General features: G+C 32.6%; 1 protein-coding gene across 1 annotated transcript; it reads left to right on the forward strand.

Moving 5' to 3' along the window:
* Positions 1 to 11,217: 11,217 nt before the first annotated feature.
* On the forward strand, positions 11,218 to 12,501 carry LOC140438620 (zinc finger BED domain-containing protein 5-like). Its single transcript, XM_072528280.1, has one exon. The coding sequence runs from the start codon at positions 11,218 to 11,220 to the stop codon at positions 12,499 to 12,501; it is 1,284 nt and encodes a 427-aa protein (XP_072384381.1).
* The last annotated feature ends 712 nt before the right edge of the window (positions 12,502 to 13,213 follow it).

A 13,213-nucleotide genomic window follows, 5' to 3' on the forward strand; every position in this document is an offset into this window, starting at 1 on the left:
GAAAACTTTCTACGAACAAACTTATGCAGATTCCACGAGACATTTACCTTCAGGATACAATAAACCATTATAGGAATAAAAACTAGAAAATATTCAGTTTGGAAAAGTTTGACGCCAGCCAAGCGAAAGAAATTAAAAACTTTTAGATCTCTGAAGAAACAGTATAAAATTTTGTGTGGCCATTAGCGTGCAAGTAGAGAGGAAATAATACGATGAAGTTCTTATCTCAGGAGAATCCAACTAGTGGTATTGGGAATTCAGTGTCTAATAAAACAAGTGCTAAGTTTAGAAGACCAATTTAAGTAAGAAACTTAAAATTTTAAAATCACAAATTACACATAAAAGTGTAAAAACCTGTTTACGGTAATTGCAAATAGTTATGCAAGCTACATTTTAATTTGTATAATTCCTTTCATATTTATTTTCTATTATTACTAAATAAAAAATATATATACTTAAGTGAGCTTATTATATTTATTTAACTTTCGGATAAAAGGTCATTTTCAAATAAATTTTCAATTAAAAAAATGCAAAAAAGTTTACCACTTTTACCCTACGACTTCTCCCTAAAACACCCCATCGTAGGAGGAGACAACGAAAAAAAATGATACCAAAATTCTGTACGCTGTAGAAAAAAATGTTTCAAATAGAAAATGTAGCTAATACAATTTTATGGGTATATGTATGTAGAATCTTATATAAATTTTAATTAATTTATTTTAATATTAATTATATTTATGTACTGTCTTTGCCAACTGGTAGTTTTTTATTTTGTAAATCATCACGGCAAGGCACTGTTTAAAATTTATTTTGTCGCTAACACAATGTCTTCTGTTTTAGTTTTTTCTCGTAATTTGAGTTTTTCTTGCCACTTTGTTTGGAAGGACACCCAAACCACGTGATGCACCACATGCAGCAGACCAAAGAAATCTGGTTGCTACCATGATGAAACCTTATATCAAGAAGTACTTAAAACTAGCTACATCCAAACATTCAGCTACTTGACTTTTTTTATCAACTCCAATTAGAATAACAATATATCCAAAAATAAAGAATAATCATTAATTTGTTTACATAGCGTGTGGGAGCCTCTTTCAGTGGAGAGTTTTATTTATTTAGCAAATGTAAATGTTAGTAATTTATTATAATGAGTCTAATTAAATCTAATTAAAAAGTATGTAAGTTAAAAGCAATAAAATAAATAATAAAACACAATCACAACCTCATATCACATAATTAAGAATTTAAAATACAGTTAGTTTTGCTTAAACATTAAATCTGTTTGCTAGATCATTTGGTATAAAACGTTTCAGCCTACTCAGTTTATTATTGTCATCGAATAACCGCTTCACGAGTACATTGGGACGTACTTTTAACCATTCACCATATTTGACACTGTAACATATGATAACTTCTTTTACCGAAAACACTTAAAGATGTTTTTCTATAGAGAAGGATGTAACATACCATGGAGCATTTACTGTAGATCTTAACACTTTATTCTGTAAGCATTGGGGGATTGCAAGATTAGATTTGCTAGCGGTGCCCCAAAGCTGAATACCATGTGTCCATATGAGCTTGAGGATCGCCTTGTATTACCAGTACAAGGCGATTAATCAAACAGTACATATGTCTGTATTTAATGCCCAGTTGTTTTCTTTTGGTAAGGATGTCCTTCTGAAAGTCTAATCGTTTGTCAAGATGGATACCTAAGTATTTTGTGTCATGTGCCTTACTTAATTGCCTCCGATTGACTGTGACTGGAGGGCATTCACCTCGTTTTATTGTGAAGGTTACTTGTGTTGACTTGGTCTAATTTACTCTAATTAGCCATTTTTTTAGCCAAGTTTCTATTTTATTTAGGTTTTTATTGGAAATTTTCGATGCTTTTGTAGTCCATGGCCAGTATTGTGGTGTCGCCTGCAAAAGTAACAACTTCTGTGTTACTGCTGGATGGGAGGTCTGTAGTGAACATCAAAAATAAAATAGGTCCTATTACGCTTTCTTGTGGACCACCTGCTTTGATGTGGTTAGGCTGAGTGTATTCATCGTACTGTTTTACCAGTAAGTATCTATCTGATAGGTAGGATTTTAGGAGTGGAAAGAAAAAATATGGCAAATATTTCTTTATCTTATGAAGTAGGCCTTTATGCCAAATCTTATCGAAGGTATGAATGACGTCTTGGAAGGCTGAAAGGTAGAATTTACTTTCCAGCGCGTAGGAGATTGTTTAACTATTCTGTAGAACTGTTCGATTGTTCCTTCCTTTAACTAGAAGCTGAACTGGTGGTCCTGAATAAGTTTAGTTTTTTCTAAGATTGGAATCAATCTTATCAATAGAACCTTTTCGAATACTTTCGATAGAATCGGCAGCAAACTTACGGGTCTCTAGGATTTTAGGTCTTCTGATTTTTTCTAGGTTTTGGTCTCAGAATCATCTGGGAAAATTTCCATTAACTTGGAAAGTAGCCTGGTCTGATGATGGCGTTAAAAACGCGCTGCAGATATTTCTACCCTTTTATTGTATATTCTTGCAATAACTTGCCTGTTATCAGATCAAATCCTGGGGTTTTTTGTTGGTATTATATTTTTCATTTACCCTTCATGTCTCTTATTATAAGAGTGAAGTGTTGTGTTTTTTTAGCTTTTTTGTTTCCTTCCAAAGAGAATAGTCTGTATCTTTATAGGTTGCAAAAGAATTTAGGTAATCTTCGATACCTTTGTTTCTGATATTCTTTAGTAACTTTGTTAGATCTTTGGTAGCTCTGCTTAGTTTTGCTTTATCGCTTGCGCATCTCGATATCTACCATTTTTTTTGTAGCTACCTTTTCTCTAGTATTTTGTGATTAATTCTAGAGAAGACTCTGAAGAACCTGAAAATAATTTTCTCTTATGATCCAAACTTATTTCACTTATGACCCAAAAGTCTAGTGACCGCTGGGCCAATAGATTGGTTGGGTAGTACTTAAATATGTTGACTTGTTATCTAATATGGCCGCAGTCCTTGTCCTTAGTTGTTATGAGCCTATTGTAAAGCATAGCTATATGAATGAGATCAAAAATATTACCAGGTTACTAGGAATTAATTTCACTGCCTTAAATATATTATTTTTAATCTTATAAATTACAAAATTTTAAATTCTATCGAAACCTGTATATTCGTATCTTAAAACGACATGTTCCAAACTCTGAAGAGATTTTAATTATAGTATAAACTATTTAGTATCATAATTAATTCTTATTTTGTTTAACAGAAATAGATCTCTATGTTACGCCATTGAAGTTGAGGTAACAGTTAAAAAATAAACTGTCGTGGTTTCTCCTAAAGAAATAAATATACGTGGGTGAGAAGAAAAATCGAATTAGGTGGCTCTTCTTTTAGAAAATGCAAAGACGCTCTTAGGAAAATAACGAGATTCGTGAGAAGGGAACAAATGAAATTGCTTGCTTATTTACAACTTTGACAGTAAAAAGATATAACAAAGGGAAATTAAAAGTAAGAGTTTATTTGCTCCAAATATCTAATTTTAAGGCTCAGTGGTTATTTAGGTTTCGGTTAATTCTAAAATTTTACGCACGACCTAAAGTCTCGTGTTAAATAACAAGGAAAGTATAGGAAGAGGTGTTTATTTGAAATAGATTTGGTCAAAATTTATTAAAAATATATTTTATTTAGTATTTTTTTTTTAAGAAAAAACGTTAAAGAATATTAACTTTTCTAAATTGTTTCAAAATGTACTATTAAGAACTTATGGCAACTAGTAAGTCGGTGTCAATTCACCTTTGAGAATTTTTTTTTATTATTATTAGAGAATTTCATCTCACATACATAATTTAAAACAACAACATTGATGGTTGATACTGTTATAATTTTTTAATTTTATTTCAACTTTCACAATTTTAAATATATTACTTCATATATTAACGGTGGCTTCTGTCTTAAATAGACACATACAGTTACACTGACTGCTCTGTCATGACTTCCGTCATAACCTGTTAAGATTGTCATTTCAATCAGTTGCTTTAATAAAGTCCTCGTAGACATACCGTCTCAGGACTTGCAACTTAATGTAGAGTCATATGTCGCCATGTTACCAATCCAACGGTAACTTTAACATTCTATTTGTAAACACGACATAATGTAAACTAAACTTCATATATTAATTTTTAAAGGGTTTTTACCCTCATATTTAGTGGCTACATTCATGTAATATATTGTAAGTATTAACCACATTTCACATTAACCTTAGTCAAAATTTAAATCATTTCATGTTCTTTTTAATTAAGTGGTTAAATATTTTAGGACACTGATGATGGAATACTTATTCCGAAAACGTTTTGTCTTTTTAACATAGCCCGACTGGGTTTTTTATATACCTTTTTATAAAGGATTTTATTGGAAAATTTTTCAAATTATATTAAGTCAATTAAAATAAAACAGCAACAATGCATTACAGAAACAAATATTAATATTATTTAAAACATTTATCAGTAGTCTCGTAAGTGTGAACCCGACCTTGCTAGCTTGCATAAATATTGTGAAGTAGTAACCTTCTAATATCATGATTCGTTATTGAATGGGTCTATTAAAAGTCAAGCAGACAAGCGAACGGAGTCAATCGTTGTCAATCATGGTTATTTATCGTTAATCGTCGTTTATTTTAGTTAAGCACATTGAGCAAGCACTTGAAAAATGTACAGAAGCTATCAAGATAAATGGTGAAAATATAAATAACAGCCGTTATGCTGACGATACAGTCATTATCGCTGAAAGTGAGACAGACCTGCAGTCGTTACTAAACACAATTTGTGATACTGGAGAACAGTTTGGTTTAACAATAAACATAAAGAAAACAAAAACCATGGTTATCAGTAAGAGGGGCAAAGTCATTACAAGGATCCAGATAAAAAATGAAGATATTGAACAAGTGGACAAAATGAAATACTTAGGAGACTGGATTACGGAAGATCTGAATCCGAAATAAGAAATTCGCTCAAGAATAGAGCAATCAAGAGCAGCCTTTTTGAAAATGAGGAAATTTCTGAGTAACCAAAGACTCAATCTGCAAATCCGATATCGGATGGTAAAACGTTATATCCACTCTATTCTTCTGTGTCGAAGCCTGGACTGTTAATGTTGACTTAATGAGTAAACTGGAAGCTTTTGAGATGTGGCTTTTTAGGAGAATTTTGAAGATACCATGAACCGATCATATTACGAACGAAATGGTGTTGCACAGAATGGGAAGAGACAGAGAAATTTTGACCACCATTAAAAGGCGAAAGACAGCATATTTGGGGCACATACTTAGAAATGATAAGTAAGAATTGTTGCAGCTGATTATGAAGGGTAAAATCGAAGGAAAAAGGTGTCCTGGTAGACGACAAATATCCTGGCTGAAAAACATTCGCCACTGGACCGGGTTAAACACACAGACGCTCTTAAGAAAAGAAGAAGATAAAGACAATTTGCAATGGTTATAGCCAACCTTCATTAGTGGAGACGGCACTAGAAGATGAAGAAAAAGCACAGTTAATAGATTATCAAATGAGTATGTCACCGTCCAACTAGAGTGTACATGGGATTATTGTAAATTGTAGAAAAATAAACGATGTAGTCAGTTTATTGTATAATATGTAACGACCTGTTAAAAAGAACATTTTTACTTTATTCCAGGAGAAGGAGGAAATTAAAGTTTTATTATAGGAAGGTTTAGTAATACTAGTATAAACAATATCATGGTTAGTAGCATACAATTAAAAAAAAGGGTACAAATCAGCGGAATTTATGAAAAAAGGCAAAATGTGAAAAAAAAACAAATAGGATAGGCAAAAAAAATGCACTTTGCCTATAATCCGAGCCTTAGTCATCACTACCTCACATTAATTCAGTATACAATTACTCCTCAGTATGCGGAACTTTATTAGAACACACTTTACGCGGCAAATACGGAGTAAAATAAATTAATATTTAACAAATACTGTTAAAATGTTAAGGTCAACAACTAATAGACTATTGATCATGTTCAAAAAAATAGTGCTAAAAGAAACTACAACTTTAACACTTTAACTGCCAGGTAAATTTAGAGTAAATTTTGTGCCGGTTCTTTTGGGCCAAATATTTTTTTCTTCTTAATTGCTCTATTTGTGTTTGTTTTTAGCAAAAATCATAAAATCAGATTTGTTTTTTGGTTATTTTTGTAAAAATTGCTGTGTCCTTATATGGTGCACGCGGCCTGCGATTGTAAAATTGTTACTAATGTCACTGAATATGCCGCACAATAACAAACAAATCCGTTATTTAAAGTTGAAATTAGAAGCAGAAATGGCTGCCGGTAAGTTAGAGGAGTTTAGAAAAATGAACAAGAGTGATAATTTTTCTGATTATTCAGATTCGGATTTGAATCCTATATATAATATAGACGCAGCGTTGACGAGTGAATCCGACAATAAACCTGTAGCGAAAAGGAAAAAGAAAATTTTGAGAAAAGGTTTGTTCACTAAAATCTTTAATAAAATTTTAGTTTGTATATTCCGATTTTTTTACTATTAGATTGGCTTCGCACAAATGAATTTACGTTTGTTTTACGTATTATAAATATATCATCAAATTAACACAAAATGCGATAATTTGCCTTGATTTGCGATCAGGGTAGGACTCTTCAAGGTTAACTGGTATACATCAGTTAACCTTGCTAAAATTTTAAAAACTAGATCCACACATCTTATTGTAACGTCCACACATCTAAGAAAGTATATCTACACATCTAAGAAAAACCGAAAAAATCTTCCCAAAAATGTTGCAGAAGACAAACTTAAGAAAGGGGAGATCATTGTCAAACAAAACAAAAATGATATTGTAGTTATGAAATGGCATGACAAGAGAAACGTACTTTTCCGGTCTACAAAACATAGAGACGATGTGATAGAGGTAACGCATAGGGAAGGTCCTTAAAGAAACCCTTCAGTCATTGTCGAGTATAACAACGCAAAAGCATTTGTAAACATATCAAATCAAAAGACAGCTTACTCAAACTGCTTACGAAAGTCTGTCAAATTTATGCTGTAAAAACACAAAACGAGTAACATGTGTATTCAACGGATGTGAAGACCGCCCTTTTATGTGTTTAGAATGTTCCTTTGACCAACATGTTTTTACAAAAAAATAACTAAAACATGTACAACAAAACTGACTCTCAGTACTTAATTCTAGTTAAAAATACTACATTCTATGTTACTTTTGATTGTATAATATGGTGTACTATCATAAAAATAAAAAAAAAGTTGATGCATATTTTATTATCCCTTATACCTTTAAAAATTCAAAAAAAATCCCAGGATATTCGTAAATGTCATAGTTCTACGCCATACTCAATGATATTCCTATTTACATACGCGGTAAATGTGTACCAGCCACGGACACATAGCTGAAACGCTGATAAAACCTGTGTCCATTATATGTACACATGGCAGAGAACTAAAATTGCCTGTGTCGATATATGGTACACATGGCAGTTAAAGTGTTAAAGGAGTTTTCTTGTTTCATATGGTCAAAGGACCCCCAAATATGAAGAAACCGTGGAGTGCTACCATTTAAAGGGGTGCGTTTTTAAGAAAGTGGTGAATTTGTCCCCATGCACTAGGGTGCATTTGGGTGAATTTTATGCACTTTTCGTACATACCGAAATGTCACCCTTAAAAATAAAAAATAATTGTTTTTGACGCAAATATATGTTATATGCATTTTAACAACCAAGATTACATAACGACGATTCTTAGGGTCAGTACAGTATCAGCGAGACTGTTCTACACGTCTCTATTAATTCCCTACACATTCTAAGTTTTCACACGTTCCTACAGAGTCAGCAGTCACCAATATTATAAAATAATTTGTTGTTCTCTACATTCATTCATTATCATTCACATTGTAGCACGTTACTTTGCTCTTTGTATTTTTAAAATAAAATTGTTTCTTATAAAGTCAAAAAAGTATTTCGTGATATAAAATATATTCAAAAAACGAAGCAAAAAAAATCAGGAATATACACGATTTTTTTCCCATAACGTTTTTATTTGAGGGTAGAGGTATAGGCATTGCTTTATAGAAATACTCTAATCTTTCCTCTACAAAATGACGTTTGGTGCAAGTATTTGGGATTTACAGTATCTCAGATACGATTTTTCTAAATTTGCTACTCACACCATTTGTTGGTCATTTTCCCTATTTTTTCGTAAACATTGTTCTATAATTTTTTTCTACTCAGTTTTAAGTATATACAGTGGTACATTTAATTAACGAAAAAATTATTTACCTTAAAAATGGCTTACAGTGTTAAGTTTTCTACTTTTAATGATTTCTGCTCAATTTATATTTCTCATAATAACTTTTTTCTAACTGCCCTACGAACTACCTGGGCCCATTAATCCCAAGTACCTGCTGCCCCATCGCCGAGAAAGAAAGTTGGGGATTAAGTCTTAATGATCGGAAATTCCAAATTTGATTATAGTTGAAAGTAAGAATATAAATATTTTCAGTTATTGACTTCAGTTGCAAGTATTACGTTATGGTTTTGTCCGTTAGTGTTTAACTTTTAAATGGCGAATCCAACGACTATGTTTAGTCAAAGGGAAGAACTTTTATTAATAATTAATGAATATAAATATTCAAAGGCCCATGTCTCCAAAGATGGAAAAGTTAGATGGCGATGCATCAAAAAAGGGTGTCAACAAAAAGTGTACACAAAGGAAGGTGATGAAAATTACGTTATTCTTGAAAAAGCATCGGTGGAGCATAATCATGCTCCAGATATCCACGTTGACCGGCAAATTTTTAGTAATTCTACAAAGAAGAAAGCTTTAGAAGATATATGTGAAAGACCTTTAAAGATTGTACACAAGGAATTGAGGAAGGGAAATTTCAGCAATTTACCGCTGATGACGAAAGACATTTCTTGCGTTCGAAGAAATTTCTATGCTGCAAGACGAAAATCCACACCATCATTGCCAAAGTCACAGGAAGAAGTTCTACAAGTGTTTGTTAACTTAAATTTTAAAGCAAATACAGGTGAAAACTTTTTATTATCTACGAAAAATAATTCCGCAACTTTTAGTTGTTTCACAAATTTTTACTTTTTGTGTAATGTAGATGAAATTTTTCAATACTGTTCTAAATATTTTTGTCAGATGTTTACTATACATGGCTACAAAAATGGTTTTTATGTTCCTCTAGTATTTTGTATGTTAACAAATAAATCACAGCAATCGTACAAAAGTACTTTTGATACATTATTGTATAATGTATACGTTATTGTTTAACTGTAGTTTTTGTTATTGTATATAAGTGAATGTAGATTTATAAATAAATTTTATTCGATTATATTGTTATAGTTTCATTATTTATTCATTTAAAATTTTCGCTCATGCTTTGGGAATTGGGTTCCTTTCTGAATACTATAAAGTAAAATAAAAACTATATAGGTATGTTCACAAAAATATTATCTAAGTACCTAGGTAGCGTGGGGCAGTTCGTAGTCGCTTTTAATCCTACTATAAAACTGAACCCATTAAAATCTAGGTAGCGTGGGTGAGTTCGTAGTCGCCCAAAAAATTACACACTATAAAAACTTGAATCTTTACAAGAAACAATAAAATAACATTTTTAAGGAATAATTAAAGCCTTTAATCCTATTAATAATTTTAAACGAAAATTTTTACGAAAAATTAAAATCCGTGTCAGTTAAGACCCGATTTTGGCCATAGTAGGGTGAATTTTAAGAGATACAACATACTGGGGTCACCTTGGATTGTCCAGTCTACAATACTATCATTATTACTACGATTTGTGGATAGAAGAATTATTCTGAAGCCAAACTCATAGTCACATGTACAAAATGGCAAGCAATTTTGCTTCCTATACGTTTACCTAATTAATTTTTTACACTTTACATAATTTAAATCTAAATACAGCAACAGAAAATTCCCCTTTATATTCCATAAATTCCTAATTAATTTGTAAACCATCTGGGTATATTTTGCTGACGAAATTTTAATTAATTCTTTTCGACTCTACTAAAAAGTGACGCTGTCTGGTTTTAATGAAATCTGACAAAAGAGTCGAGAATAAAAGGTAAGTATACATTTTAATGATGTAAAAAGTTCGTAAAACCTGTCACGTTCTGAGACAGAGACGTGTTGCCGATCCAGTGTTTTCGGTTATAAAATTGCAATTTACCTTTTAATGAAGTATTCCAGGAAGCTTTTGTAAAATGTACTCTTGATGAGCTTTTTTAAGACTGTAATAAACTACTTTACCGATGCGGTGAAGAAAAGCTTTTAGGGTGAACTTTTCTGGTTAAATATAAAATAAATACACCTGATGCAAATTTCAAATTTAATTAGAATATTTAAAATTGTTTACTTTCATGATTAAAGTTTATATAACCGGTTAACATAAAGTGCGGTACATAGATTAAAATAAGCATATAGTTATTGAACTAAGATAATAACAAATATACAAACAGATGCATCTTTTACTTTAAGAGTTAAAAGTTGCACGATATCCTAAGAAGTTTTACTCAATTTAGTAAGAAGACTATTAAATAGCATACCAAAACTCCTTTTATATCTTCTTCTTATATCTTCTTATACCTTCTTTTATATTTTCTATCTTATCCAGCATTTTTCTAGATCTAGATCTAAATATCTAGACCAGTGGTTCCCAACTGGTGGTCCGTGGACCCCTGGGGGTCCGTGAGGTATGGCTGAGGGGTCTTCAAGATATAAAAATAAATATATGAAGATCTAGGGAGAAAAACGATATAAGTCCATTTTGCAATTTTTTTTTAGGAGAGCGAAAACCAAGTTTTTCTTTAAAAAAATCTTTAAAATTAATAACATATATCGCGCAAACTTAAAGTTATACTAAATTTTAGATTGTTAACTATAATTTTGTTTATATACCTAAAAAAAATATTTTCATGTAAGATAGGAACTAGATGGGACCCTACTTTGGCTTTATGTTGTTAAAATGCGTCGCTGTCCGCTGTCTGTTTGCATTACAGTTACACAGCCAATTCGCATTTCAGAGATGTCAGTCAGCTATTGTTAGTAAGTTAGTTAGTCCATTGCTAGTGCGGTCCCTGTTCGTGTTGAAACGTGTGATTTTGTGCAACATTTTAAAGCTTTGTTTTTCACGGAAAGTTACATTACGCGTACGTTATGGACCGTTGGTTAAAATGTGGATCGTTAAAATGGGATAGATCTACAGACGAAGAGGGAGAAAATGCATTCAATGTTAAAATTAAAAAGTCAATGACTCTCGAACCGAACTTGTCAGTGTCTCTTGAACCCAACTCGTCGGCGACTCTTAAACCTAATTCGACCAAGATCAGTACTGCAAAAATTAGAAAATACAACTCGGATTACTTGGAAATGGGTTTCACGTTCACTGGCCCTGAGCAGCAGCCTAAACCTCAAGATGTAATTTGCGACGAAAGCCTTTCGAATGAGTGTATGAAGCCAGCAATACTCCGTCGGCATCTTGAGAAAAAATATCCAGAGTACAAGAGTAAGTCATTCGATTTTTTTAAAAACAAACTAGGAGAGCTTAAAAGATCTCGTAAAAACATTACTAAACACTATGGTGCAAATGTAAATGAAAATGTAACCCTTGCATCTTATGAGGTATCTCAGCTTGTCGCTAAATGTGGAAAAAACCATACAATTGCTGTAGAACTTATACTACCATCAGCAATAATAATTCTATGCAAGAGAATGATGGGTGATGCGGCTGTTAAGATAACAAGTACTGTTCCGCTCTCTAACAATACTGTCCAAAGACGAATTTCAGATATGGCCAATAACATTGTTAAAGATACATTGCTGGTTAGACTTAGAAAAGCAATAATGTTGTGCTTTGTTCGATTTTTGTGGGAGGACCGGATATTGGAAGATTTGCTTTTTTCATGCGAACTACTTCACACAACAGCAGCAGGTATTTTTACTGCATTGAATTATTTTTTCAATAAACATGACGTCACATGGACAAAATGTGTAGGCTTGTCTACAGATGGAAAAAAATCAATGGCTAACCACAAAGCAGGACTTCAAGCTTGTGTCAAAGCAGTAGCTCCTGAGGTGAAATGGACACACTCTTGTATTCATCGTCAAGCCTTGGTAGCTAAAACATTGCGTGAACCTTTGCAGAAGATTCTTAACGAACTAGTTCAAATCGTTAACTACATTAAAACTCGACCTCTACAATCCAGATTATTTTCTTTGTCGTGCAAAGAGATTGGCAGTGAGCATGAACACCTTTTTATTCATACGGAAGTAAGGTGGCTCTCTCAAGGAAGGATATTGACGAGGTTTTTAAAACTTAGAGATGAAGTTCGTGTTTTTTTTCTTGACACCAAGTACGCAAATATTCTCACTGACTTTTCTTGGCTTTGCTCAACTGCCTACTTAGCTGACGTATTTGAACACTTAAATGTATTAAACTGAAGTTTGCAAGGGAAAAATGTAGCCATGTTCAAAGTTGAAGATAAGATCAGTGCTATGGGAAAAAAGTGCCAGCTTTGGGCGGCAAGGATTGAAAACGAATCGTTCACTAACTTTCCTAATTTGAAACAGTTCTTGGAGTCTGCAGAGCAGAGTTTATCTGACCCGATAAAGATCAACGCAGCCGAGCACATACGCAGCCCAGCCACGACTTTTAGGATATACTTCCCTGAACCTAGCCCTGACGATGCGATGGTTGGATTCGAAATCCTTTCAGCTGTCAAGCAATTGAACAAATTCAAGGCCTCACAGAAGAAGAACAAGATAAGCTTGTGAATTTGTCGAGTTGTGAAGGACATTTTTAATGGCGAGAAAATAGCAGACTGCTGGGCAACAGCACGCAAGGATTACAAAAAACTTGGAGACATGGTCATGAAAAAAATCCTTCCGTTTACAACAACCTGTCGGTGTGAGCAAGCATTTTCTTTCATGTGCTTCATAAAAAACAAATATAGGAATCGGCTTGACATGCGGTCGGATTTAAGAGTGAAAGTTTGAAGTTTGGAACCTAACATTACAAAAATAATGGATTCTAAGGGTAAATTCAGCGTATCTCATTAATAAAGGAGTGAAAATTAAAACTAATAATGTACTTGTGTAGGTACTCTGTAGTTTCACAAATATATCCTAAATAGCATTAGGGTAAGGGTAAATT

Source organism: Diabrotica undecimpunctata, chromosome 4 (genome assembly GCF_040954645.1).
Source record: "Diabrotica undecimpunctata isolate CICGRU chromosome 4, icDiaUnde3, whole genome shotgun sequence".
In the NCBI taxonomy this organism is placed as follows: domain Eukaryota; kingdom Metazoa; phylum Arthropoda; class Insecta; order Coleoptera; family Chrysomelidae; genus Diabrotica; species Diabrotica undecimpunctata.

Coding starts and splice junctions, on each gene's coding strand:
- LOC140438620 (XM_072528280.1), top strand. CDS start 11,218: ATGGACCGTTGGTTAAAATGTGGATCGTTAAAATGGGATAGATCTACA.